The 27,885-nt window shown below is 47.7% G+C and overlaps 2 protein-coding genes across 5 annotated transcripts; one reads left to right on the top strand and one right to left on the bottom strand.

Moving 5' to 3' along the window:
• Positions 1-15: 15 nt before the first annotated feature.
• MORN3 (MORN repeat containing 3) lies at positions 16-16,758 on the top strand. 4 transcript variants are annotated; one of them, XM_064726917.1, is made up of 7 exons: positions 16-45; positions 1,274-1,377; positions 7,674-7,829; positions 8,520-8,677; positions 10,094-10,253; positions 12,867-13,051; positions 15,674-16,758. In XM_064726917.1, the coding sequence occupies exons 3-7, from the start codon at positions 7,685-7,687 to the stop codon at positions 15,743-15,745; spliced, it is 720 nt and encodes a 239-aa protein (XP_064582987.1). In that variant the 5' UTR covers positions 16-45; positions 1,274-1,377; positions 7,674-7,684; the 3' UTR covers positions 15,746-16,758. The 4 variants fall into 4 exon arrangements, with proteins under 4 accessions (XP_064582987.1, XP_064582986.1, XP_064582988.1 ...); XM_064726916.1 differs by having other exon boundaries at positions 16-130; XM_064726918.1 differs by lacking the exons at positions 16-45; positions 1,274-1,377 and adding an exon at positions 5,592-5,866.
• On the bottom strand, positions 16,247-27,207 carry LOC135454622 (calcium release-activated calcium channel protein 1). The gene is made up of 2 exons (XM_064726920.1): positions 26,966-27,207; positions 16,247-19,513 (listed from the first exon to the last, which is right to left on the bottom strand). Exons 1-2 carry the CDS (start codon positions 27,077-27,079, stop codon positions 18,947-18,949), a joined length of 681 nt encoding a protein of 226 aa, XP_064582990.1. The 5' UTR covers positions 27,080-27,207; the 3' UTR covers positions 16,247-18,946.
• Positions 27,208-27,885: the final 678 nt, after the last annotated feature.

Here is a 27,885-nt window from a genome sequence, read left to right as displayed (position 1 = left end):
CCGCCCCCGCCCCCCCTCGCCCGCCTCAGGGGAGGGACCCGTCAGGTGAGGGAGCGCTCCGGGCTGGGCTCGCCTCGGGCCACGGAGCCCCCGAGGCCGGAGATTCCCCTCAGATCAAGGCTCCCCTCAGGTGCGGGCTCCCCTCCTGTGACGGCCCTGCTCAGGCCCGCGATCCCCTCCCGTGATGGTCCCCTCAGGCGCGGCCCCCGTCAGGCCTGTGTTCCCCTCAGATGGCGGGGTCCCCTCGGCTGCTGCCACCCGCCCTGCCCCGGTCACCTCCTGGAGGCCCTGCACCTCTCCTGAGCCCCCTTGTGTTGTGGCAGCACCTGAAGTGCTCCGTGGTGTGACATGGAAGCATCTTCCTGCCCTTTCAGGATGGTTCATCACACACGGAGCTGAGAGTGGAGATAAAACCCTCCGTTGTACAGGGCCAGCTCCCTCAGAGAGACCTGGGGGCTGAATCTGAGGCAGCTCAGCCCTGCAGCTCCCGGACCTTGGTCACAGGTCCTTGGTGTCACAGAAGATGACAAGGGGATTCCTGATGTCTTTATTTTTACAATAATTACCCATTCAGCAGCTGGACTGGCCAGTTGTGAGCTGGGCCTGATGTTCTGGGGCAGGGTGGGAAGAGTTGTAAATGTTGACACCACATCCCGTGAGTTGCCAGTTTCTTATGATGCAAGGGTAGAAATTGGCAAAGAGGAAGAAAAGGGAAGGGGAAGGAAGCAATAAAAAAAAGATACAAGAGAGAGGAGAGGGGAGGGGAGGAGTGAAGTAAAAACACAATTGCAATGCTGTCTTTTCATGAGGAGTGTATATAGGATCCCGTTCCCTTGAATTTCATGTAAACAACCAAAAACCTTGGGTGTAGAGACACTCCTCAGTGTTCTCGCTGTCCCTGGTCCTTTTCTAGGTCCACTGTTTGATTTTGTATATTTTTTTCATACATTTGTGGGTGGACACCTGAAATGCCGTTGATGAGCTGCATTCAGTTTCCAGAGAAACCCTCTCAGAACTTGCAGTGGTTTGGGATTTCTGCTGGTTTAAGAACCACCAACCCCAGGGATGTTGCATTGTCCCTGCTGCTTCTCCAGCGAGGCTGTGATTGTGCAGAGATCAAGCACGTGTTGTGGCAGGTCTTGGTAATCTTGAAGTAGAAAAATAAACTAACCAACATAATAGAAATGTCACAGCAATTTGTTATGTCTGTATTAAATTTGCCTGGGTTCTAGCATTTGTCCACAATCCTATGTGACAGGACTGTGTGTTGCAGGAGGCCTGGATTTTGGATTACTTTGGAGGAAGGAGGATCACATCTCAGACCGGAGCGTTAACTCTGTGCTGGACCCGTGCCAGAACTTTCCAGTTCACCACAAGGTTGGAATATTCCCTGCCAGCAAAGTTATTTTTCCTTCCCACATGAAAACATTCCCTCCACCTTTGCAGTTCTCTGTCAGCTCAGTTTATCAGCACCCCTGAGATGTAGCTCCATCTTACCCCTTGCTGCTGAGGCTGCGGTGCTGACACCCTCCTGCAGATCTGGAATCCAGAAAGTAAAAACACTTCAACATTTGTAGGATTGCTTGTGTCTGTTCAGGAAAAGGTGTTTTTAGAAGACATCATAAATTGTCAATAGCCCTTATAAGTATTCCTTTCACTGCTGGTCTGTAAGCCTCAAAGAGCAAAAGGAAACTCTTATCAGATATGAATATTTGTCCTGGGCTGGAATTCTGCAGGCTGATGACATTTAGTCAGGGCTGTGGTGTGAGTTTCACATACAAAGGCAGGAAATGTTGTGCATTTCCCACTCAGAGCCCTGCTGGGCCGGCCACAGAGCTCTCCCAGAACACAAGGGATTTATCCCAAACTTTCCCACCTCTCCCCTACACCTCTGGACAAGGAACAATTCTCACACATGTTGTGGCTGTGCATAATGATTACCCCAAAAGATTTCTTTCAACTTTTTAACTACACCATGCTAATTAATATTCATTCAAGAGATCTGCATTTTCTTTCAAACAGAAACCCCAAAAACATTTAGTTAAGCACGAACATTGTGAGGGTAGCAGCGCTGGCCTTACAGCTGGCTCTGCATTATTTAACTTTGCACTATTATAAAATAGTTCAGAATTACCTGTAAGCTCTCCCCACCCTGGGAGGCTGTAGCTGTTTGTATAATCTCATTATTTCAATCTCATCTTTGTGAATGGAACCAAAGCAAGCTGAGATAGCAGGGATCCCCTCAGCCCTGGGTGGGGAGCAGGGCTCTGTGCAGCTGATGCTCCCACACCTCTCCTGTCTTCACTTGTGGCAACACATGAGGATTGCTGCTTTTCCTCTGAATTTCAATATTTTATGATCATTTTTCACGGTATCTTGCAAGTTTTAATGGCTGTCTTCTGCTGCCAGAGATCACCTAAGGCCATTGCACCACAAATTTGCAAACATGGAATCTCTGGTTTGCCTTTACTTTAATTAATCCCCAGCTCACCAACCTTTCACTGCCAGAAAACGTGTCTAAGAAATGGAGTTCATAAATCAAGTTAAGGATCACAGAGAAATTGTGGCTGTTTGTTCTCTGGGTGTTGCATTTTGTTTGAGTACACATGGTTATATATCTGTACAATCACACGTGAGCTCCTTTCCTTCACCCTCCAGTCTATTCCTGAATGCAAATTCCATTCATTCTTTCCTCTTAAGATAATTGAGCTGTTTCCTTTGATGCTTTTCCCCTGTCTTAGAAATGCAGATTCTTTCCAGCACAGCAAAGGAGAAAGGACAAAATCTAAATGCAGATGAGTCCCTATTGTGACACCAGGTTACAATAAGCCGTGATAAATAAAATACTTGGCACATGTTTCAGCTGGAGATTCGTACTGCTGATTCATCTTGTATTCATCTGGATTTATCCCTCAATTAAGGAATAAATTAAGGATTTGAAGTGAGGCATTAGCTCAAGTATGGCCAAATTTATCTGCCTCCAATGATATCAAGAGTCTTGCAAAGCACTCCATGGTCAGGAATTGTCAGCTTTGGGTGACTTCAGGAATTAACACCATGACTTTACCTTTAAACCTCTGCCTTGTTGCAGGTAGCTCAGCAGAGACCAAGAGCTGTAAATCACAGCAACAGGAGCTCGTGGGGAGAGGGTATCTGTGTCAGCTCCCAGGACCCCAGCCTTGCAGCCTGCATGACTGTCTAAGTGCCTGAACATCCCAGATAACCCAGGGCTTTAACTTTAGGTTGTTTTGATGTAAAACCAACATGGTTTTTATCTTGAGATAACTGCTCCCAGCCAAAAGGAGAGAAGAATTTTAAATGCTTTCCCACAAGGCTGCCTCTTAAGCCAGAGGCACCAGGTGAAGTTTACACTTCAAACCTTTCACTTCAATCCCTCCTAAATCCTGCTAATGACAATTCTTTAGAGCAGAGTGCTGGGGATGCTCCTTCAGCTCACCAAAACGGGCTTGGTTGGAGTCCAAGACCCTCCCACCTCTTCCCTGGCTTTTCTTTTGAGTATAGCAGCAATAAAACACACATCTGAGCATCCCACTTCCACAGTATGTTGTTGTCACACTCTTCACCTTTAAAGAATTCCAACATATGTTTCCCTAAATGCTTTTTCTCTATTTATTCTACGAAGTTCCCAGAATAAATTTAATTTATTGATTCTGACAGTTTTCAGTTGGTTTGGACATTTCACTTGGGTGATTCCCCAAGCTTAGTGCGAGCAAACTCAGCTTGGAGCAGCTGTCTCCTTTCAGTGCAAAAATGATTGGTTTCTGATGTAGATACTGTGGGCCTTGGGCTATATATACATATATATATTTTTTAATTAATGGTTTTTTAAATCCTGCCCTTAAAAGTGGAAAAAAAAAAAAAAAAAAAGAAAGTGCATAATCTGTCACAGGACCTTGCTGCAAAAAGGTGTTCTGGGCACGTTTCCATGCACAAACTCCCAATGCTTGGTTTGCTCCTCAGTGTGTCCAGCCTGGAAGTGGAGTTCACTGCAATGAACTTTGGGCTGAATTACAGCATAATTTACATGGACAGATTGAAAAGCTTCCTTTCAGTCTTTTTTTTTTTTTTTCCTGCTTAAAGAAGTCTTTAAGTTCTGCCTCTCCTACATCCCTGGAAATGCCTGCTAGCAGCTGCCATCTTCCAGTTCATCTAATCTAACACAAGAAATTCCCTGTGTGTATTTTCCCTTGGTACAGATCTCCCTCCATCATTTCCACACCAGCTCATGTTGTCTGTGGAGCAGCCCTTCTTCCTTCCTTCCTTCCTTCCTTCCTTCCTTCCTTCCTTCCTTCCTTCCTTCCTTCCTTCCTTCCTTCCTTCCTTCCTTCCTTCCTTCCTTCCTTCCTTCCTTCCTCTCCTTCCTTCCTTCCTTCCTTCCTTCTTCTTCCTTCCTTCCTTCCTTCCTTCCTTCCTTCCTTCCTTCTTCTTCCTTCCTTCCTTCCTTCCCCTTCCTTCCTTCCTTCCCTTCCTTCCTTCCGCTCCTTCCTTCCTTCCTTCCTTCCTTCCTTCGTTCCTTCCTTCCTTCCTTCCTTCCTTCCGCACTTCCTTCCTTCCTTCCCTTCCTTCCTTCCCTTCCTTCCTTCCTTCCTCCTTCCTTCCTTCCTCCTTCCTTCCTTCCTTCCTTCCTTCCTTCCTTCCTTCCCTTTCCCTCCTTTCCTTCCTTCCTTCTTCTTCCTTCCTTCCTTCCTTCCTTCCTTCCTTCCTTCCTTCCTTCCTTCCTTCCTTCCTTCCTTCCTTCCTTCCTTCCTTCCTTCCTCCTTCTCTTCCTTCCTTCCTTCCTTCCTTCCTTCCTTCCTTCCTTCCTCCTTCCTTCCTTCCTTCCTTCCTTCCTTCCGCACTTCTTCCCGCACTTCCTTCCCCCTTCCTTCCCACTTCCTTCCGCCACTTCCTTCCGCCACTTCCTTCCGCCACTTCCTTCCGCCACTTCCTTCCCACTTCCTTCCTCTTCATTTTCCTCCACCTGATTTCCCAGGCAGTGCCTCTGTCTCCTTTGGCTCCATGGCCCTTACATGTGCCATGGGAAATGGAATATTTGCCTTTAGTCACACTCACACTTGGAATAAATCCATTCTCTGTCCTACCTGAGCATGGACACAACGTTTAGCCCCATTGAATGCCTCAGATATTGCAGATTACAAAGGAACACCCTTCAGGGAAGGCTGAGCTGTATCTCGTCTTTACAGAGGCAGCTGCTTTGTTTCATCACAAGATTTCCCACCTGCCTCAACATTTTTACCTCACAGCCTGCAGAGTTGTGCACAAAAAATGTGGTGAAAGGATGAGAATCAAATGCATTCGGCTCATGGGAGTCGTACGAGAGCTGTGGTGTGATACCAGAAATGTGCACAGGCAATTACCCATTAGGGAAGATGATTACAGACACCCATAAGGCCAGAGTGGCAATCCCTGCTCACCACGGCTGTGGAAGAAGTGTAATGGATGAGGGAATTAGTGTCAGGTTTATTCAGATTTCTCCTTTAAGACCGCTGATGTGCATTTTCAGGGGCTCTCTCCTATTTCTCCTGACATTTGCAAGGCTGATTTATTTGTTACTCATCGGTGCTGTAATCAGTGCTTTCATTTCCAGCCTTCTGCTGCTGGGCGTGTGAAAAACCAACCAGAGGTGAAGCCCTCGTTGTTTATCAGCACTTTATATTCTGCTGGAGCATCCCGGGCTCAGGGCACGTATCCGCACAGCGCTGTGTGTGGCTCCGGTGCTCCGGGAGGGGAGCAGCGTAGCAGCGTGCGGTGCCGTGTCCCAGCCCGCCGCTGTCCGCCCGGGGCCCTCGGCGCTGCAGTTTGGCTCTGAGTTGCTATGGCGACCCCGCCGCCGCCGCCAGCACAGGTCGGTGTCCGGTCCGGCCCTCGGCACCGGGGGCGGCGGGAGAGCGGCGGGAGAGCGGCGGGAGAGCGGCGGCCGCTCTGCAAACCGGGCTGGGGCGCTGGGGGCTTTCGCTCGCCCCGCTGCCCTCCTGCCCGGCTCCCGCTGGGGAGCAGCAGCAGCAGCCGCCCTGAGCATTCCGCTGGCTGACAGCGCCCTGGGAGGGGAGGGTGACTCCGCTCGGCCGGTGGGTGCTGGCAGAGGGACCCCGCTGCAGGGCAGTGCCGTGTGCTGGGTCACGGCAAGGGCGGAGCTCGGCCGGGGCACCCTCGGGGCCGGGGCAGTCAGGCTGGGTGCGCGGGGGTGCGGTGCCAGGCGGGGTTCTGCCAGGGACAGGCAGCAGCCCGTGTGTTCCCCTCCTTGCTCTTCATCAAGTTCAGATGTAAGGTGGAGAAAAGTGGCTACACCTCATTGCTCTGAAGTTCCTAAAAGAGCCATGGAAAAAAAATGGGCTTCCAGCAGGGCCGTGCAGACCAAAGCTGCCTTTTACCAGAGACCCGACAGAAGCCGCAGAGCAGCGTCTGGAGGGGGGCGCGGGGTCTGTGCGAGCCCCATCCCCAAGCGCTGGGCAGAGGCGCACGGGAGCGGCCGCGCCTCGCCCTCCGCACCGAGAGCTGCGACCGGAGCGGCTGCACCGCCCGCCTCTCGCTGCCAGCTCCCCGCGCCCTGGAGTGGGCGGCTGAAAACATCCAGGGAGGCGAACACCGACTGCGTTATCACTTACGCAAACCTGGCATCGCTGACGTACATTTAGAAGGGGATTCGGCAAATAAAGGCGGCTGCCGGCAGCCCGCATTACCTCGGGTGCTCTGCGCGGGCTGTGCCTCGCAGGACATGGCGAGCAGATGGGGCTGCCCCCGCAGCTGGGAATCCTCCCTGCGGTTTGTAAATCCTGAGCTTTGAGTTAAAGAAGTGGTGGGAAGTGTTGGTGGGAAAGCAATGCTCCCATCTGGCAGGGGTAGAGAAGAGGCTGCTTGTCTCAGGCATGGGCTGCTCAGAGGTCATGGCCGGTGTCAGGGTGGGTACAGGTTGCTGTAGCTCGGCTCTTCTGCTTCTCCAGCGAGGGCAGGACAGGCTCAAGCCAGCAAAGAGTGGCACAGTGTTGCCAGCCATTGGCAAATATTGGCAAGACCCCCTTCTCCAGGAGCTGCAGGACTCAAAAGTGAGGGAGGAACTCAGCAGTTCTCTCACAGTGTATCCTGCGTTTGCAGTGCTGGAAAAACATCTTCTGTGGTGGGCTGTGACTCCTCCATACCGAGGGACAGATCCTGTCCTCGGTGTCCTCTAACCAAGACTCATTCTGAGCACATAAGTACTTGCATTCAGCAGTGCTATCCTTCCAAATAGTAGTTTACCATTTCCCACAGCTGGAAAATGCAGAACTGAGGTTGAACTCTAACAGTATTTTCTTAGTTAGAATTTCTAGCTTTTATTTCCTAGCAAGGACCTAAAGCACCTTTCTTTCTCCCTCTCCTCCCAAGGCCCAGGTTTTTCCCCCTGCCGGGCTCCCTGGTACCCGCAGCACAGGCGTAGCAAAATCACTGGAAATGGCTCAGTCCAGCGGATCAGGACAGAAGGGGGAGCCCAGGAGACAAAATCGGAGAGCATCCCCCCCCGCCGGGCTCCAGCCCAGCTCTGGATGTTAACTTCAGTATCTTTAGTTGCCTCCTGTTTGTTGTATATCTGTGCATGGCTCACAAATACTGTTCTGCCTGTACCTGCCTTAGTACTTTCTAATTTATTGCTGCTAATAATTTGTTTTCTTCTCCAGATACCAGCAATATGCCCGTCATAAAGTACCCGAGGCTTAGAGACCCTCTCTTTTATGAATGGGACAGGAAAGCCCAGAAATGTGGATTAAGACACACAATTTATGCTGTAAATGGGGATCAGTATACTGGAGAATGGCTGGACAACTTGAGACATGGTAAGATAGATAATTTTGAGAAAAAATAGCAGCTTAGATGTGTTTACAAAGGTTCCTAGGGATAGGAAGTGGTCAGTGGTTCTGTGGGCTCTGTATGCTCCTGGAAGAGCATTCATGTAGGACTGTATGTACACACACACACACACACACACACATATATTTGATATATGTAATGCAAAAATGCAGAAACCTTTCTAGTAGGTAACTTGAAGAGCTTTTGCATGCACTCAGGGGCAACCACCCAAAATATCTCTATTACAGATGTTTAAAAATCCTTTCCAAATAACAGCAAACTGAAGTCAGCTCCATGCACTGGGATGTGCCCTGGCTGCACAGTCCCTGGAGCTCTCTTAGCTCCTGACTTGGTTCCAGGAATCTTAATTTATTCCCAAGATGTGGCAGGGGCTGCAGGGGACAGAGCAGGAGGAGACCCTGTCCAAGGCAGGAGCAGCCAGAGCAGGACAGACTTGTTTACAAGCAGTAAACTGAGGTTTGGAAAGATTTCTGCATTCAGCAGAGGCCACACAGGAAGCCCCTGATCAAGATTAACGATGGTTCCAACTTGGGAAGCTAAACTGAATCCCAGACATAGGCCTGACTCTGTGCCTGGGATGGAGCACAAGGGCAGCCCTGAGCACCCTCCTCCTAACCATGATGGTGTCCCTGTCACTCCTGTTGTTTGTTGAACAGGCAAAGGCACCCAGATTTGGAAGAGCACAGGAGCAATTTACAGCGGTGACTGGAAGTTTGGGAAGAGGGACGGTTATGGCGCATACAGCATTCTTGACCCAGAGACCAAGGAATACAAGAGGGTGTACACAGGCTGGTGGGAAAATGACAGAAGATGTGTAAGTGAGATTTTCTGCCAGCACTGAGGCAGTGGGACCAAAACATGGGGAAGAGTTGGGTGCACGTGTGCAAGAAGATTACTTAAAATACTAATTTTCACAATACTGAGGCTGAATTGAATGGTCAAGACTAAAAATCCAAGATTTGTATGGGAGTGCCATCTCCTTCCTGGAGAGGGATTCATCCCCAGCCATCTGCTGGTTACCAGGCTCAGCCCTGAGCTGCCACCAGCTGCCACAGAGCATTGGTTACTGCTCAGACCCACCTGCAGCTTGGCCAAACACGATGGGAAGTTTGACATCCTGTCTCTTAATCCTCCCCACCCATCCCTTTCACTACTCTTGTCCTTGAACAAGTCAGAGGAACCTGTATCATAAGCACTGCCAGAAAATGCAGCTTCTTCTGGGAGTTTTACAAATAATAGGCAAATAACTTGAGTTCTTTTGGAAATCAGCCTGTCATATTAATCAGTTTTTCCTAAAAGGAACATAATGAGAAAGTCATCTGGTAGAAGTGGCTGCAATGTAACGTGCAAAATCCTTGTAGGAACGTTTTTGGATCTGCCAATGGAAACCTTGTGTTTGTCTTTGTGTCTGCTCTCAAATTAAACTCATCTCCACCAACGCTTTTAATGGGCGTGTGGCTCCATGGCTCCTGTCTCTTGGAGGGAGCTGAGCTTCCCTTCCTGTTCTTTAAGGTTAGATTTTCCATAGTTGAGCTTTGGTGAAAGATTTATAATGACATCCAAATATCACTAGGGTTGGGTTTTCTTCTTAGAAGTTTCCCCCTTACATCCATGCAATTTAATAAAATTAATACTCAGAAAAATCAGTTGTTTCCAGAACTGGTTTTATTATTTGTTCAGAGAAAAAAGAACACTTTATTCCTATGGGAAAATGTGTTAGTGATATGGAAATATTTCTTATTGGTATCACTCCCTGGCATAGGGGGTAATTCAGGACTTCTCCTAATGGCAAACATACATGAAAAACCAACAAGGGGAGGAGCTGCCCAGCCTGGGACACACTGAGCTGGAAACATCATCAGGGTTGAAAGAAATGAAATCCCCTGTTGAAAGACACATCCTTTAATTCTGCCTTTCCCCAGGCAGGTTTATATACTTGTAAAATCCACTTTTAGCTAAATATTAGCAGCAATCATGCCAATAATAACACACTGAGATATAAACCCAAGGTTTTGTCAAGGGAATAAAACTGTTTGCCAAAAAAAAAAAATCCCGTACTACCACATCTCATTTCCTTCAACACAAGAACAGCCCTGGAGCTGGGCTGCCAGCAGCCATGTGTCAGAATAATAAATAAAGGAATATTCTATCAAAGTGATGTCCCAAAATTGAACACTGAGCCCTTTCAATGGAGCAGCTCCTAACCAGCCATGTCTGTGCTGCTGTCCAGGGCCGGGGGACGTTCTTTTACCCCAACGGGGAGCTCTACGAGGGCGAGTGGAGCAACGGCGTGCGGAGCGGCTGGGGAAAGATGCACTACAAGGACGGCTCCACCTACGAGGGGCACTGGCTGATGGATCAGCCCAACGGGCTGGGCCTGCTGCAGCTCCGTGAGTACCGACCACCCTCACTCACCCTGCCCCCTCCGAGCTGTTCGGGGTCGTGCTGCTCTCCGGGTGTCTCTGCCAGCCAGGGTTCTGTGCTGCGCTGCGGCCTTGGGCAGCACTGACACTGCCCCGTGCCATCCCTCCCCTCCTGGGCTGCAGCGGGAGGCAGCACGGGCTGAGCAAGGGCCGCCACTGCTCAAGCCCATAAGCCCACACGCATGAAAGCTTACTTTTACTGTGATTTACATTTAAATGACTGGGATGGTTCGGGTTAGAGATAATATACTGTTGGGTCAGAGAAGAGCAAATCTCTCTTTTCAAGGCAGGCACTTTGCCAGACAGGCTTTCTAGCTCTGAATACCAAAGAAGAGTTCAGTTTCCAGCAGAGGAAAAAAACCACAACAACATAGTTTTCCTTTTGAGCTCACTCCATCCCCTCTGTCTACTTCCGACAGTGGCTTGTGTTGAGTGAACACAGGGGTTTCATTAGTACACAACCCTTTTCCATAAATAACCCCAAGTACATCATGGATTGGGAATGTTAGGGCCAATCTCAATGTAAATACAGAAATTTAATTTTTTTTTTCTTATTTTCCTGGGAGTCTAACACATTTTCCCCCAAAGCAAACAATCCCAACAATCTCTGCAATACCAGGCATGGCATTCCAAGAACATCTGCATAAACATTATCTCCATATTATTATTCATCTATTCTATCTTTTTTTTTGCTTGAAAGTGATCTCAAGGCTAGTAATTAGCTAAGCAAAGCAGCTGGGAGGAATGAGCCTGACCTTCTCTGCACACCACATGCATGACTGTGCTCCCTGCACTGCCTGGAAAGTCACTTTGGACCGATGGCTCATCTGGATGAAATCAGCACCTGCTTCCAGGGGGAATCTTGCACTGATCTGCTGTGTTCCTGTCAAAGGCCCTGTTAGTTCTAAACTAACAGCCCCTGCAGGCTGAGCTGTGGCTGATACACCATTTCAGAGCTCACTCGCCTCCAGCCTAGCCTGCAACTGATTGTTAGCTGGATTCCTTTTGGTTAAAATTAGCCAGAGCAATTATTTCATACCCACAAGCTTAATGCATTCAGCTCAGCTGCTGGAAGTGCGCCCACGTGCCGGCAGCTTTGCCATGTGAAAGAAAAGGAGTTCTTCAGTGGAGGTCACGATGAGCTGCAGCTCAAGATTAAATTGCTTGTAGTGGCAGCATGCCCAGTGAGGGTGAGCTTGGCTGGGAGCACTGCACTGATCTGCTGCCTCTGCCACATCCATTCCCCAACAGCTTTGTACCAGAGCACTTCACATGCACAGGGATGGTGGTTCTGAGCAGCACAGCCTCGGGTGCTCTGGGAGCAGAGCAGATGGGAGCAGCCAGGCACCACAGTGCACTCAGGGTGTTCATTGCCCCCTCCTTGCAGCCAGGATTGTGGTTTTGGTGGTTTCTCACTTGGTGGCTGGAGTGCAGAAGCTGAGCTGCTGCCAGCCTGGACAAGGCAGCTTGGTGTAGCAGATAAGCACAAAATCAGATCAGAGTTGCAGATAACCATCACCACGGCTCCAGCCTGTAAACCAGACCCTGCCTGAGCAGCCCAGCAGCCAAATTCTCCAGAAGCCTTTTGGGGCTTCCCCTCTTCCCTTACAGCATCCTGGCAGGCCCCAGTTATCTCTGCAGCACTGTGTGTGGTGTTTCAGCCACTTCTTGTGATGAAGAATGGCAGAGTTCAGCTGAGACTCAAAGGTATTTCCACTAATATGGTTAGAAAACCCCATGGGTTTGGGCTTAGAAACACTGTATGTAGGAAAAGGGGTGAGCAGAGGACTCCTGATGACAGCAGGGTGGTCTGGACCTGTCCCAACCCCCAGCACCACCATGGGTATGATGCCCTTTCTCAACCAGCATCCATAGATGAGGCTGCTCTCTTCCCCTTGCAGCTCTGCTTTCCCTGTTAGTGATGGATGGGTGGATTCCTGGAGAGCAGCAGAGAGCCCAAAAAAAGCCTCTCTCAACTTGCAGAAAAATGCCAAGAGAAGCAGTACAGCTGGAAAAACAGCCTGTAACTGACTGCCAGAACCGTTCAGACTCTTGCAGCAATTCTCACCCCGTAATTCATTGAGGAAAAACTTAACTAAAAGTATTCTTTGAAATCAAGATTATTTTGACTGGACAGCAATCAGTGCTCTGTTCCTTGCCCAGACAAGCAAACCTCTTCAAGCCAGAGATCCTGTGTTGCAGTGACAAATCTGAAACTTGTGTCCTGTAATTTTTCATGTTGTGAAGGGTGACTCAGGGACCAGTCCCTTACCTTGAGCACACTGGCTCCTTGTGTCAGCAAAAAATGAGTATCACTGTGAAAACAAAGCAGCTGAGCAGAGTCCTGGTTCCAAGTGAGCAAGGGTGGGCTCCTTCTGCAGCATTTTCTCCCTCTGTGGCACAGCAAATGGAGCACTGCAAAATTAAAATGACACACAGCACCACAGCCACCTTGAAATTACTAAGAGGAGCCAAACACGTGATCTTCTCCTCTGCTGGTTTGCTCTGTTGATGATTTAATTTGTAACCTCTTAACACAATGGTGCAAATTTCAAGGTCTGTCCATGTATTTAATTGCAGCAAATGGAAATCGGTACGATGGAGGTTGGAAAGATGGCAAGAAGCATGGCCCAGGGAAATTCTTCTACCCAGATAAGGGACAGCTGCTAGAAGGCATCTGGGTAGCAGATATACCAAAGTGTGGAGTTCTGGTTGAATTTGGCAGAGAAGAGGCTCCAGCCCCTCCTGAGCTTCCACTCCCGGAGGTAATTGCTTGGAAATGCTGGTGTTTGTATTCATCAGTGCTCGGGTCAGCTCTCCAGGTAGCATTTCACTTCTCAAGAGATTTCCCCCATGGGGTGTGTGCTCAGAGCCTTTTGGCCAGCAGCATCCTAAATGGCCCCATAGGGACTAACAGCTCATGCAGCCTCTGCTGGAGCCTCCCACCTGCCTCCATCTGAAAAAACACAGTTCCCATGCACCAGAACTGCTCAGAGACCTGGTGCAGCACAAAGGAAATGGGGACAATGGAGGCACAGACAATAGTGGGATTTGTGTCAAGATCAGATGATTTCACCAAGCCCAGCTGCTGAGGCTGAGCAGACCCTGCAGGGCCAACAGCAGCTCTTTCCCCAGGTCAGGGGCTCACCACTGTGCCCAGCAGCCCCAGGGCACAGGGGTGTGTGCAGCTTCCCAGCTGGGCCCAAGGGGGCAGATGGTGTCCTAGAGCCCTCAGCCTCTGCTCCTCTTTTCCCTCGACTGACACACACTGCAGAGGGGGAGCCAGGCCCTATCCCCACCCCAAGGACTTGGTGAGACACAGAGACACTGGTGGGACACACAGACACTGGTGGGACACAGAGACACACTGGTGGGACACACAGACACTGGTGAGACACAGAGACACTGGTGGGACACAGAGACACTGGTGAGACACAGAGACACTGGTGGGACACAGACACACTGGTGAGACACAGAGACACTGGTGGGACACACAGACACACTGGTGAGACACAGACACACTTGTGGGACACAGACACTGGTGGGACACAGACACACTGGTGGGACACAGACACACTGGTGAGACACAGAGACACTGGTGGGACACAGACACACACTGGTGGACACACAGACACACTGGTGAGACACAGACACACTGGTGGGACACAGAGACACTGGTGGGACACAGACACACACTGGTGGGACACACAGACACACTGGTGAGACACAGAGACACTGGTGGGACACAGAGACACTGGTGGGACACACAGACACACTGGTGGGACACAGACACACTGGTGAGACACAGACACACTGGTGAGACACAGACACACTGGTGGGACACAGACACACTGGTGAGACACAGAGACACTGGTGGGACACAGACACACTGGTGGGACACAGACACACTGGTGAGACACAGAGACACTGGTGGGACACAGAGACACTGGTGGGACACAGACACACTGGTGAGACACAGACACACACTGGTGGGACACAGACACACACTGGTGGGACACAGAGACACTGGTGGGACACAGAGACACTGGTGAGACACAGAGACACTGGTGGGACACAGACACACTGGTGAGACACAGAGACACTGGTGGGACACAGAGACACACTGGTGGGACACAGACACACTGGTGGGACACACAGACACACTGGTGAGACACAGACACACTGGTGGGACACAGACACACTGGTGGGACACAGACACACTGAGCCTTCAGCCTGGCAGCCACTGGGTCCTTGCACAACACTTTGGTGGACAGGAGAGCCTGTCCCCAGCTCTGAGTCCTTGGAAGAAGAGGAGATGGGAATCAGCAGTGAACAAATGTGAGTCCAAGTGAGAGCTGGCCCTAAGAGTCTCAGCTTGAACCCTCATGGTGTGCAAACCACAGATGTGAAACCAAATGGCCAGTGCAGGATGGGCTGGGGCAGCTCCCCCTGAGTTGGAGGCAAGCAGGACCACCCTGGATAATCACAGCTCAGCACTGCCCCAGTAACACAGGAACCCACCAACCTTCCTCTGGAACAGGGACAGTGTTCAAAGTGACACCAGGCACATGCAGCCTTCCAAGGCTCACAGCTGCTACATCTTCATTGCCTCTATCTTGTCAAATCTGCTTTCTATAGCCAAAGGCCCTTTGAGCACAGTTTTGATGAACCAGTTAATCCTGTAAGTACCAGGCACACCCAGAGCAGTGCAGAATAATAAACCCCAAATACCCACCAGAGGAAAACAATCTCTATTTTGCAAAAAGAGTGAAAGGAGCAGCACTTCTGTGGCTAAAAATATTTACTATATGTGGTTTGTCAAAGGTCACTGAGAAGAGCCTCAACAATCCAATAGCCTGGGATGAACTATGGGTACACTAAGGCAGGATGTGCAAGTCTGGCTGTTTATTTAACTCCCTGAAGACCAAGTGATGATCCAAATCTCTTCTGCTCTATAAGCAAAAACAAAGCATCAACTTTCACTGCTGTTATTGTGCTTTCAATGGGTAGAGATCTGTTGATCTCAGAAAATGAAGTAATTGATAAAAGGAGAAAAACTGAATTCAGGTTTTCATAAACTTTTGTCACCACCACCCCCTTTATTATAATTATAGGTGAGGCCTAACAGGCTGCAAATCAAAGCCACTTTTGCCAAGAGTGTGTTTTGTTAAAGTCACTCACACAGACCTATTTCGAGGAGATCAAGTGATGTTCAGCACACTAATAAAATTAGGGGAGTGTAGTTGTTTCTAAATAATTGAAAGACTGCAATATGAGCTGAAGTCCTGATACGTGGGAGACTCAATAATGCTCAAGAAATTAAGATCTATAAAACCTTAAGCTTCTTCAATTACACTGCATAACTGATTTGTATTCTTTTCATTTAGATTAAACTACAAGATCCAGCTGGTGTTTTAGCAGAGGCCCAGGCAATGTTTGATGACAGCCATAATGAATAACCAGATGCTGAAGAAAAAAAAAAAAAGAAAAATTCAAGAACACGATCCTGGGTTATTTATTCCTTGGAGTGTCAAACCCACCCCGTGGTTTTGGTGTTGCAGTCTCAGCCTCACCCTTCCCTCAAGGCTGCTCAGGTACACTTCCCTCTGCAGTGCCTTTGCCCAGTAGCCTCCTCCCATCCCCGTTAGTTTGGAAAAGAAAGGGAAAATAATAATGGAGAAAACCCAAAAGACAAACACCAAAAGGATGGAAGAGAGGCAGAGTGACTCTTTGCTCAGCTCCTCTTATTCCTCCTGCTAAGAAATCACACTGCTGGTGATTTCAAGGCCTTTGTTTTAGAGAAGGAGGGTTTTAAAAGCATATAAAAAAGTACAATCAAGTAATTGTGTTCTCCACTCCCCCCAAACATAGCCCAATACACACCTGTGACCCCAAATGCCTTTTGAAGTTACAACAGATCATGTTTCAATTAATATTTCAGGCCTCTAGATAAAAAATAATCCACAACAATTGAGTATATTTTATTTCATGAAAGTATTTTATACCCAAATAAGTGACATACAATAACCAATGTTTAAAATTATTGAGGTAAATGCCTAACACCATAGTTAGTATAAATAAGGGATAAAAAATTTTAAGTGCACTCAATGTTTAGATCCATGTGTTTGTGTCTGGTTACTGCCTGGGTACACAGTGACAAAGGTACCCAAGGTGTAACTTTCATGACCATTTCCACAGGTGGAAAACGACAAAAACATACTTGATATCATGGCTTAAAGTGCAGAAAATAGTCAGAAAATTAGCTGTAATAACAGTGCCATTAGCTCAGAGCCTACCAGCTTGAGAAAACTAAAAATAACCATGTCCCACTAGCTTCTAATTCTGTGTGTCTTGAACAACAAGAAAATCCCACATTTCTTATTCACTTTGTAAAAGATCCACAAATCAAAGAAAAATTCAGCTACTTATCCAGAACAGCAAGGAATTTTACAAAATAAATTCAGAAAACTGATTTTCTGGACTTCCATTTAGAACCATATAACTTCTAAATACAAAATTTACAGAAAGAAGTACAATTTTTACACCTGACCACACCCTTCCAATCAGTTGCTCTGGTGTGAATACCAGGTCAGGTTTTCTTCATTTAGTGGGGGATTTTAGGGACCTGTTTTCCCTGACAGAACTGATAAAGTTCTGTCTTGAATGGGAAAATACATTTTGTGATTTGAAATGCTGCTTCCTTATTGCCTTTACTAAAGCAATGCTTCCAGTGCTCCATGAACAAACACCTGTGAGTCTGTAGCTACAATCCTCACCATCAGATTTACATCAGGATTACAATATATTTGGAGCATGTCATGGCAGAGCTGAGAAAATCCAGTTTGGCCTCTGTATGCCAGGACTTTCACTTCACAGGTGAGAACACCACGTGGAAAGCTGTTTGCTGCTTGTGAACCACAACTGCTGCTGAAAAAAACAAAGAGACCAGCAGGTTGTTTTGCTTTTTTTTTTTTATAGTTATGTTTTTAGAATACAAAGGCACCACAGGTGACCTTGTCAACACTTTGCACTGCAGTGCTGCTGACAGGAGAGATCAGCTCCCATCTGCTTCAGCAGCAACCACACTGCACCTGAACTCCACAGGCACTTGGTGCAGATTGCAAATATGTGGGAATAACCTGAGCTGGAGCTTGGGTGAGAGACCAGGTTCAGCCCAGGCTGTCAGGCACAGTTCCCTGGACTGTCACAGTCCCTCCTGTCCCATGGCAAAATCCCAGGGTTCTGTTCCACAGGGATAGTTGTGACTAGTGATAGCTAAGTTTGTTTTTTTTTTTCCCTTTGGCTTGTCTCAATTTGTGTTCAAAAAACAGCTTTTACCCATGAAAGCCCAAAGCTACTCTACAGAAGAACTGTGCTCCAAAAAAATTCATCTCCTAGACATAGCCAGAATGACTGAAGCAGCCCAGGACAACTGCTGGAATCTTTCCTGGGCAAACCTCTGATCAAATGGAGGTTTTTGCTCAGAGGAAATGAACAACACAGTAGCCTTGCTGTCACAGAGGTGTCTGAAAGAAAGCAGCAGTATTAATTACAAATAACCTACTTTCATAAATAAATATACATCAAGTTGTCTTCCAGATCCTTTGGAAGCAAAAATGTATAATGAGTTATTAAATACAACACTTCAGCAAGGAGAACACTTTTCTAAACAAGGAAGACCAAGGCATAGCTAATTACTTGGGAATCCAACACAGAGAAAGCACCTTTTGCTGCTTGCTTCTGAGGATTTATTAAAAATATTTTTTCAGTATAAAAGTATAAAATAATTACTACTTTGGCTTGGAAAAGAAACAGCAGTGGTTCTGATTTTCAAGCAAAAAAATTATCCAGTGATAATTTCCATCTAGCTCCTTCTTTTTAAAAAAGGATTCTTCAAAGAGAAACAGGCAAATCTATCTCTCCAGATAATATGTGCCAGCTCATGAGAACTTTAAAAAACAGTTATTGCTTTGATTTTCTTCCATGGAAGAGAAGAGTCGAGTCTCATTCCTACTCATGTGGCCACACCACATCGCAGTAAGTCTAGTCCTGGGTGTTTAGCAAGTTACAAAACGTGTAAGTGCCACGGGAAAAAGGCACTGGAGAAATCAGCAAAGTAATAATTACTTGGCAGCAAAACATACTGGGGAAAGTGCTGGGAAAGCTTTCACTCCTACCATCTGTCAGGCTTTCCAGGGAGAGCAGCGCTAGCGCTGAAACCGAGCGCTAATTGCTGCATGTCCCAAGTAATTTGTATCATGCCATGCAATATGGATAGGACAAGCAGGATCTTCTAGTAAATGCCAACATCAGATAAACAGAGAAAAAAAATCCACAACTTCTCTATCCATTCCTAACAAATACCCAAATGTACAATGTTATTTTCCATGTATTTATACAGCCACCATTCAGCACTAACGAGAAAGATGCGAGACAGTGTTCACAGGAGGAGGGCTGCACATGCAGTGCAATCACACCCCACCATCCATTCCTTCAGATAGCAAAACTTGTATGAAAGGAACATTTTTTCCCTCTCTAAAGGGTTAGAACAATATTTATAATTATTCTTTAAACAGTAATCAGCAGTTCAACCAGTTCATCCACAGGGAGTCACCATAAGGCAGAAGCAGAAGAGTGGGTTAATTTTCTTAAGCACAGGTTTACACAAAATTGGTGACAGCTGAGGTGACAGCATCACCTCTGTGATCCAGTTGATCCTGGAGCCGTGCAAATTCAGCAAGTTCATTGAGTTCCTGAAATTGCCTGTCTGTTTTGTGGCTCACCAGGGACCGGTAGAAGTGGACTGCAAACACAATGAAAATCAATCCAAAGGGCACCATGATGGACGTGGATGCAATGGCTGCTGCCTGCCCTGATGTGATGGTAGAACTGTTGCTCTGTGGGGTGTTGTCAGTTTTCTTCTTTAAAGGAAGGAACTTGACCCAGCACAGTAACACCACTTCTGCAAGAAAGAGCAAAGTCCCAATGACAGTGGAGAAGGCCCAGGCGAGCTCAATGTGCCGGTGCATGCGCTCGTGAGGAGATTCCTTGACAGAGTTGAGGTTATGCACATTGCTAACAGCCTCTATGTTTGGAAGGATGCAGGTACTTATCATGAGTGCAAAAAGGTGAACTGCAACGAGCACAGTAGTGCAGGCACTGAAGGCTATCAGGAGCCCCTGAGGATAGTCGTGGTCTGGGTCAAGCTGAACTTCCACCATAGCCACCTGAAAAGGAAGGGGGAGAGAGATGCAGTTACCTACAGCTTATATGATTTGACCATAGGTTATTCAAGGTTTGCACCATGTTTCTGGAAGATCATCTGATAAAAACAAAGTAAGTCTGTATTTACATTTCCTTCATGTCAATCTGCATCCTCTTCATTAGGTCCAAATTTAGGTCTGAGCTATCACTGTTTTCATACTTACTGTTCAGTTGTAGAGCAAACCCACAACCACCTTGCCACCTTCAGCTCATGCCAGCAAAGCACCCTTGGACTCCCTAAGTGAAGTATTTCTTCTTTTGTGTTATATCGGAGACACAGCTTTTGATCTTTACTTATGAAGTATTTGAAGTGTCTGTGAAAGCAGGGGACTGCCTGAAACAACCTCGGTGGTCCTTTCTCCTTGGATGTTTGGGTTTAAGTTCTAAAGTGCAGAAATCTTTCATGAGAAAGATCCCCTTTCCATGGGGCTCTCAGCTATATACTTTCACTCAAGTATTTAAATGGACTCTGGAACACAGATTCAAAATGTGAGTCTCCAAATGCCCATGGCAGCCAAGCAAGCCTGCTGGAGGCTGGAGGAAAGGCATCCCCAGAAAAGATAACACAATGCTCCCAGGCATCACTGCTCCCCCAAAGAGGAGGCCACTCATGAAGATGTTCCAGCCCTCCACTACCACATGCAGCCATGACCTTCTTGTAACCTTAGATCTCATGCATGCCTGTGCCTAAGGAGTACAAAAATCAGATTAAATAACAGCCCTAGGAAGCTCATAAAACCAGCTGGAATAATTCTGACAAATAAAATTAATTAGAATGCCTTTTAGCTGGTTTTAAAACTGCCAGGTGGTTTTGTGCATATGTGCAATTGATGAGTGACATTAATCCCAACAGCTCTCCTGAAATGATCTTTCCTGATAAATTTGCCTTTCAGACAAAGGATGGTTCCAAAGAGGGAATAATGCACAAAGATCTCTAGGTTCAGTGCTCTTTCTCAAAAAACCTCATTAAACAGACAAAACACAGGTAAAATACAGAGGAAAAAACCTGACAGTAATCTGAAATATAAGCACATCAAGTTGATAGGCAGAAAGATCCATGGGTAATCCAGGTGCAGGGAGGCATGGAAACCAGGGCTCAAAGACAGCTGCAAAAGCAGCAGGAACATTCAACCCTCACTATTTTGCAAGAGCTGAGCCAAGCTAACCCAGTCCTGGATCCCACCTTACCCGTGTTCCAGGACAGCAGAACTCTGAATCACCAATGCTCCCAATACATTAAGGCAACCCAGGGTTTTGCTCAGACATGTTCCAACAGGCATTCGAGGCCATTTGCCAATTGTTAATTCCTGTATTGAAAGCTTTTATTGCCATAAGCCTAACAACCCAGCCAACTAGCAAGCAGTTTCCAAGTGTTCTGAAATTATATTAATGCATATACAGTCCTTGCTCGAGGATTTAAAAATACCATTTTTCAGCTGTGGGAAACTTCATGACTGAGAGGATAAACATTTGCTTGTCAGGTCTCTGTTCTGCAGGATTGCTTGTTAAGTCTCACTGTACTCGTGGGATGTTGGGCTTCCTGTGTTTTTCACAGAACAATTGCAATCCTTCACCACTGAGGATTCATTTTCATACTTAAAGATTTTTCTTGTAAGTCTTCTGCTGTGCCTAGCCTCAAAGCCATCCAGCATGACAAGACACTTTAATCCTTTATCCTAGTTCTTAGTATGATAACATAAACATGGCACTAAAGAGCTTCATGAGATGAAAACTTTATTTTATTTTAAGAACTGATTGTATTTAGTTTGCCAAACATTGAAGACATTTGATATTTCCATTTATCAACGCCTCCATACTAATGAAATCAAGCATCTGATTTTGAGCTCCTTGTGTTCATGTCTGGCAGAGTAATCCCAGCCTGACCCATAAGCAAAAAATCAGTTCATGTTTTCTGTCTCCTCAAACTCTCAGCAAAGCTAACTTGGGAACTCTTTCAATGTAAACTAGCAGAAAAACTGCCAACTCTTCAACTCCGAGTTTCCTTCCTGAGCCAAGCTTGAGCCAGGCACCTAAAACAAAAAGTTTCATTTTTCACCAAGAGGGCCTGTGCCTGTTTTCTAACAGAGACACAAAGTGTCAGAAGTTCTTCCCTCCTTTGCTCATGCTACAATTTCAAAATAAACAGATCACAACTGCTCTTGTAAAGCAATACCTGCAGGAACAGGGCCCTGATGAGGTCACCTGATATGATCCAAATTCACACAAAGCCTGAACTCACAGGTACACGCCAACGTTGCAGGCAGGACATGTTCCTGCTCTGCTTGTTCAGAGGAGCTGCTCAGGCCAGGAACTGTCGTCAGTGGCTGCACACTTTCCAATACAACACTTTCAGCACTTTATCCTTCACCGCTTTCAAAGCTTCTCTGGACACTTGCTGCAGATTTGACCGTGCAGCTGCTGAGCTGCCAGTGCCCTGCCTTGCTGCGTAATCCCAGTGTAACGTGGGCTGAAGACACCTCAGGAGGTCATCTGGGCTAATCCCTGCTTCAAAGAGGAGCTAACTTTAACTTCAGATCATCCTGCAGATATGACTGACAGATTTACTACGGCTCTTGACAAAGCTGTACATCTGAAGTACAGCTTCTTGACAAAACCAAAGGAGTCATGACACCAGGACACAAGAGTGAATCTCTCATAAGCCTAAAAATGGTGGGCATTCAGATGTTTTGAGAAGATAACTGAATTTTGGCACATAACTCCGTTAAGCCTTTAACAGTCCTGGATTTCAGAGTCACAGCAGCCTGATTACAACCATATTGCAGGAAAATTAACAATTTGCCCTCTAGAAAAATCTGAATTTCAACTTCTTTTTAAGTTCAGTATACTGACCAAGTTCATTTCACTTACTTATTCATAAGGCTCCCATGTCTTATTAGACCAGAGGGGCTTAAATAAAGCTCCTGCTCTTAAATTAAAATCACAGGCTTACATCTTTTTCAGATCAGTAGACAGTGCTGTAGAGAAAAGGAAACAAAATGCCTTATCTCATGTAAATCTGTATTATCTATGAGCTATTATTTATCATTTACTTCCTTCCCTTCCCCACAAAGATGCCTCTGAGCTTGGGCTGGTGGGAATATAACCCTGAACTGGGACTGCTTCGTGTACAGTCTAGCACGTCAGGAATGGCTAAAAAGAAAGCTGTGCTGATCAAACATCACAACTGCATTTTTGGGGCCCATCCATCATTGCCTGTCTATGGGTGGGACCCCAGAGGAAACTCAATAATGAGCTGAGTGTCAGAGCATCACTGGGAATCAGCTCCTCTGGCTGGCTCCCTGCTCTCCTGACAGTACAATTCACTCCAGAGACAGAGGCACAGCGCCAGGCTCTCACAGACTGTCTGCACCATTCATAAAGAGTTATAAACAACTCATACAGAGGCTCTGTATGAGCCAGAAGAACTCACCGGAAATTAAAAGCAGATAAGTCAAAATAATGATCTTATTTACTGGTTTCATACAGAAGGGAAACTAAGCATCATTCATCCATTAGTCCAGGATTTCAACTCTGCAGATTATTGTTTGCTGCAGAATGGCAAAACACATTAATATTTGCTGATGCTGACACTGGAATACAAATACAGGATCTCACTTTATTTTGCTAGCAAACATGAAAAGGCAATACCCGTGTGATTGGAGCAAATGCATCTTGAGGAGGTAATTCTTCTACACAGTGTAACTTACAGCAAATCCATTCAGTAAATGCAAGTCCAGATTATCCAGAGGCTCAGTATCCTCTTTACATCCTCCAAACTCCAGCAGCCACCCACAGCTGCTCCAAGGCAGAACAGCAGGAGCCCAAACACTCCACACTGCCTGCCCTGCTCAACTATAACCGAGACAGGGATGGTAAAGGAGGCACAAAACTTTCCTTTTGTGACTGGAACAGAAGAAACTTTTTGCATGGGGAAGATTCTCCAGCACAGCTGTAACCTGTAAGTGCAGCAGTGTTACAGAAGGTTAAGTGGAAGCAGAAGCCACAAAACTGGGCCTGTAACTCTTCCCTGCAGGTTACAAAATGCCACTGTTTCTTGCTATTCTACCAACAACCCAGCTAAATACCACTTAAAAACTTCTACAGAGACTGTTTCAGAATTTAGAACAGCCACGTGGCCTTTACTAGACAATGACACCTGTACAGCTGACACCAGTAACCCCAGGTCACACCTAACCTTCCCTCAGCACCAACTGTTTTTATGGAAATCAATTTCATAAATATTTATCTCTGCAGTCAGTCTTCTGCAGAACATGCCTGAAGCTGTCTTCAGGAGACCATACTGGCCATATTTCAAAGGCAAGAGTTGACAGTTCTTTGATGACATTCAATATTTGAAGCATATATATCCCATCTAGACAAAGCCCAGCCAGCTTGGACCATAGAGGTATTTAAAAGAAAGCAGCTTGCTGGTAAATATCAACCTCTGAATCCTACATATAAGGAAACCAACCACAGTGTATAATTCAGACCCATAGTTCTGACACAGTTATTTCCACAAAGCTGTTAATTGGTGGCAGGAGGAGATGTGGAGTTCTCTGGTTTTATAACTAGTGGCATTTAACAACTTTCCTATGGTTCCTGATTCCCATATTGTACAATTGTCATGCTACTGTGTTATGCATCCTTGGTGACAAAATGATGCCAACGAGTCAGAATAACTGCTCAGACAAAAATAACCTGCCAGCAGGCTCTTCACTGTAAAAAATAAAAACAGGTAAGGCCAAGCATGAGAAGCAAGATCATGCAACAATATCTGGGTTATAATACAGAAGTGAGAAATATCTGATGCCCCCACCAGTGTATGGAATGAATCCTCCATTCTTTAATGCACTACACATCCCCTACAATCTACAATTTCTTTCTCTACCTCTAACAGTTTGGGGGATTGATACTACTAGCTGGCTCCATAAACTGGAAAAGTGTACTAAATGAGGTTATAAACTTTATGGATTTTCCCTCAGACATATGGCACTGGATGACAGCATCCATGGAAACCTGAGTGAAGGAAATGCTCAGGTTCACTGGGGAGCTCAGCTCTCACATCAGTTGCCATCACCAGCCCCTGCAACTGTTTCTGAAGCTCACACACGGTAGCAAATCCTGATGTGAAGCTCTGAAGCAAAACTTATTGTAAAACAGGTTTTTAATCTTCTCTCAGGAAACATAACACTTCAGGGTTTGAAACCTGCTGAGTGTTTCACAGCGCACCTCAGTGACCCCAGCAATGCCTTTGGCATGCCCCATTCCAGCAGGGCACATCACCAATCCTGAGGGAATCAGCTTTGCAAAATGGCTGCAGCTAGACATAAAAATAGTCCATGGAAAGGGAGCAGTTCAACGGGGATAAACTCAGCTTCTACTCGAGGATGCAAGCACTCTTTAATCAAAGAGCAAGGATCAATGGGGCTGGCATGGAAACCAGCACGTTCCTCCTCTGACAATTCCCCAATTCACTGGGTGGTCCTGGATGTGTCACTTCAGCTCTTTCTTCCTTGCCTGATAAGGAAAGGAGAGGAACAATGACCCTGCATTTCTGCTGCCAGCTCCAATCCAAGCCTAGAATGTATTTCAGCAGTTCGAATATCAGGTGCCAAAGAACTGCAGTCAGTAAACAATGCACAGGGTGACAGAACAGCCCAGCTTTTCGAGGCAGAGGAACAACTCTAAAAGATCAGCAAAGTTTTTAAAAGACATCTAAACATACTCGAAAGTTAACTCAGCTCTTCTGAACCAAGATTAGGAAGTCTTAGCTAGAGGACTGGGACTAGGTCTGTCAGTGCAAAACAAAGACACTCCGGGTGGATTTCCATGCTGAACTTGTTAAAGGAAGAAAAATAAGTGGATTTCTCTCTAAATATGAACGTTTACATGTAACATTCCTGGCAATTAGGGATTTTCTTACTTGGAACGAATTTCCAGAAGCAACATATTCAAAAGCAGCAGTTTTCAACAGCAGGAGACTGAACCCCTAGAATTCTAGAGAACTGAATTAAGGAACAAGTAGAAGCCTCACCTCATACATCCACGGATTTTGAGCCCACATACCATATAGTTATCAAGATGTTAAGTATGACCTTAAAACAACAGCATTTACATTGTGATGCAACCTCGCTTAGAGGAAAATTGATAAACCCCAACAAACAGATTTTTCCCCACGTTCTCTCCCGATGTGAAGAGCTGACTCAAGCAGCCACAAACCGCTCCGAGAGGCAGAAGGGGAGCTCAGCAAGGAGAAGCCACGATGAGAGCGGCGTGTGAGCTGAGCCGGGTGCGCTCCCCAAGGAGAAGCGCGACCAGAGCCGCCCGTCAGTCACGGGCAGCGCTCCGCCGCCTGCCCAGGGCTGCGCGCTGTTTTTAGCCAGTGAAGGAGGACACTGACATTTATTTGACCGTCAGCAGGCTGCTGTGTTTTCCAACAGCATCATTGGAACAATGGCACTGGAAAGGAGCAGATTTAACCGCTGAAAATACTCGGTTTGTTAAAAGCGAGGCAAAAAAAAATCAAAATAAAGTAAGACAGAGGAGTGGAATTGCGAATTTATAAGCCGTGAAGCATTTTTAACAGCTGCATAAAGGGGCTGAGGGCAGTTTGCAGCTCTGCATGTCAGATGTCTGGGCAGATGAGGAAGTCTGTGAGTTACTGTATTTCAAATTATTCGGAACTTTCGCATGTGACATAATTCGGGTAACTAGACTGCGCTTCACATCAAACTCGAAAGAAAACACATACGAATAAAAGCGTTTCTAAACAACGCACAAAATTCCAAACCAAGTAACAATCAAGTTTTCCTTAAATAAAAACTAGAAACCTCGCAACTGCAAAGGACTGATGATGGATGAGCCTGAGCGGCACCACAAACTTTAATCGGCTGTTATTTCTTGGTTTATTTAAAAGCAGCTGCAGCGCAACAGCTGCCCCTGCCCTCGCTGGGAGAGGAGCGGGATGGAAACGCCGCAAGCGGAGCAGCGTGCGGGGCTCCGTGCGCGGCGCTCGGCTCCCGGCACCGGAACACGGCGCGGTGACCGCGCACCCAGCGAGCTGCCCACGGCACACGCGGCTTCTGCGGTCCCGAGCATCCTCCGCGGGCAAAACACGTAACAATCAACTAAATCTTGCATTATCTGGCGGAGATAAAAGCCAAGAGGCGTCTCTGAGCCCGTGCCAGGACGCGCTCCAAAACAAACGCGCTACCGAAGCCGCCGAGCTGCCGGGAGCGCTGCGCGGGGCGGGCCGGGCGCTCCGGGGCGGCGGCGGCAGCAGCGCCCGCCCCGCTCCCCGCCGGGCCCGGGCCCCCCGTGCTCACCGCAGCACGCGCCGGCGGGAGAAGCAGAGGCGGCGGCAGCGCTCCCGGCCCGTGCCACCCCCCGCCCGCCGCGCCAGGCCGGGCGCTCACCATGGCGAAGCCGGAGAGCAGCGCGGAGGTGCGGCTGGAGGCTTTCAGCTTGGCTCGGCTCAGGTAGAGCTTCCGCCAGGACAGCGCCTGCATCGAGTGCTCGTTCAGGCTCATGGGCTCGGGGCGGAGGAGCGGAGCAGAGCGAGGCGAGGCGGAGCGGGGCCGGCGGGCGGTGGCGGCGCTTTCCGGCGGAGCGGGCCCGGCCGCGCTAACACCCCATGGCGGCAGCGCGGCTCTGCCGCCCCGGGGCCGCGCCCGCCGCGCGCCCCGCGAGCCTGCGCGCCCCGCCCCGCCGCCTCCCATTGGTCCTCGCCGCCAGGCCCCGCCCTCGGCCACGCCCCGCCGCTTCCCGGCAGCCCCGAGCCTCAGCCCGGGCGGGCGCTGTGCCCCGTGCGCCACCCGCCGCCAGGGGGCGCCACGCAGGGAGAGCCGCGGGCCCTGAGGGCGCTGAGGGCCCGGCGGGGCTGTGGGGCCGAACCCCGCCCCAGCCCCCGCCGCGTTCCCCGGGTGAGCAGCTCGGCCCGAGTGCCGCTGACAGGAATCTGCAGTTTCCGGTGGGTTTGTGCCCCTCAGCCCAGTGCCTGAGCCCCTGCGCTCCCTAGGGCGGACCCGATCCCTCAGAACGTCCCTCAGAACAAAGCACAAAGCTCTGCCTCAGCCTCTTCCTTCTGTAGTGCCCCGTCCTAAAATGCTTCAACATCCAACCTACACCTGTCCAGACCGGACACAACATGTGGATCCAGACCGGTTAGAACAACCACCCTCTCTTCTAATTAAAACTGCCCCAGCTAACCCTTTGTCACGTAGTTCAGGTTTTTCACAACATTTCGTAGGCCCAGAGCTCTTGATAAGCCTACCTTTATCAGCAAGCACTTGATAAGGTTGATTAAGCAGAACATTTCAACATCTACACATGCCAG

The sequence above is a fragment of the Zonotrichia leucophrys genome, chromosome 15 (genome assembly GCF_028769735.1).
Source record: "Zonotrichia leucophrys gambelii isolate GWCS_2022_RI chromosome 15, RI_Zleu_2.0, whole genome shotgun sequence".
Classification (NCBI taxonomy): domain Eukaryota; kingdom Metazoa; phylum Chordata; class Aves; order Passeriformes; family Passerellidae; genus Zonotrichia; species Zonotrichia leucophrys.
This window is presented reverse-complemented; position numbering and strand designations above follow the sequence as displayed.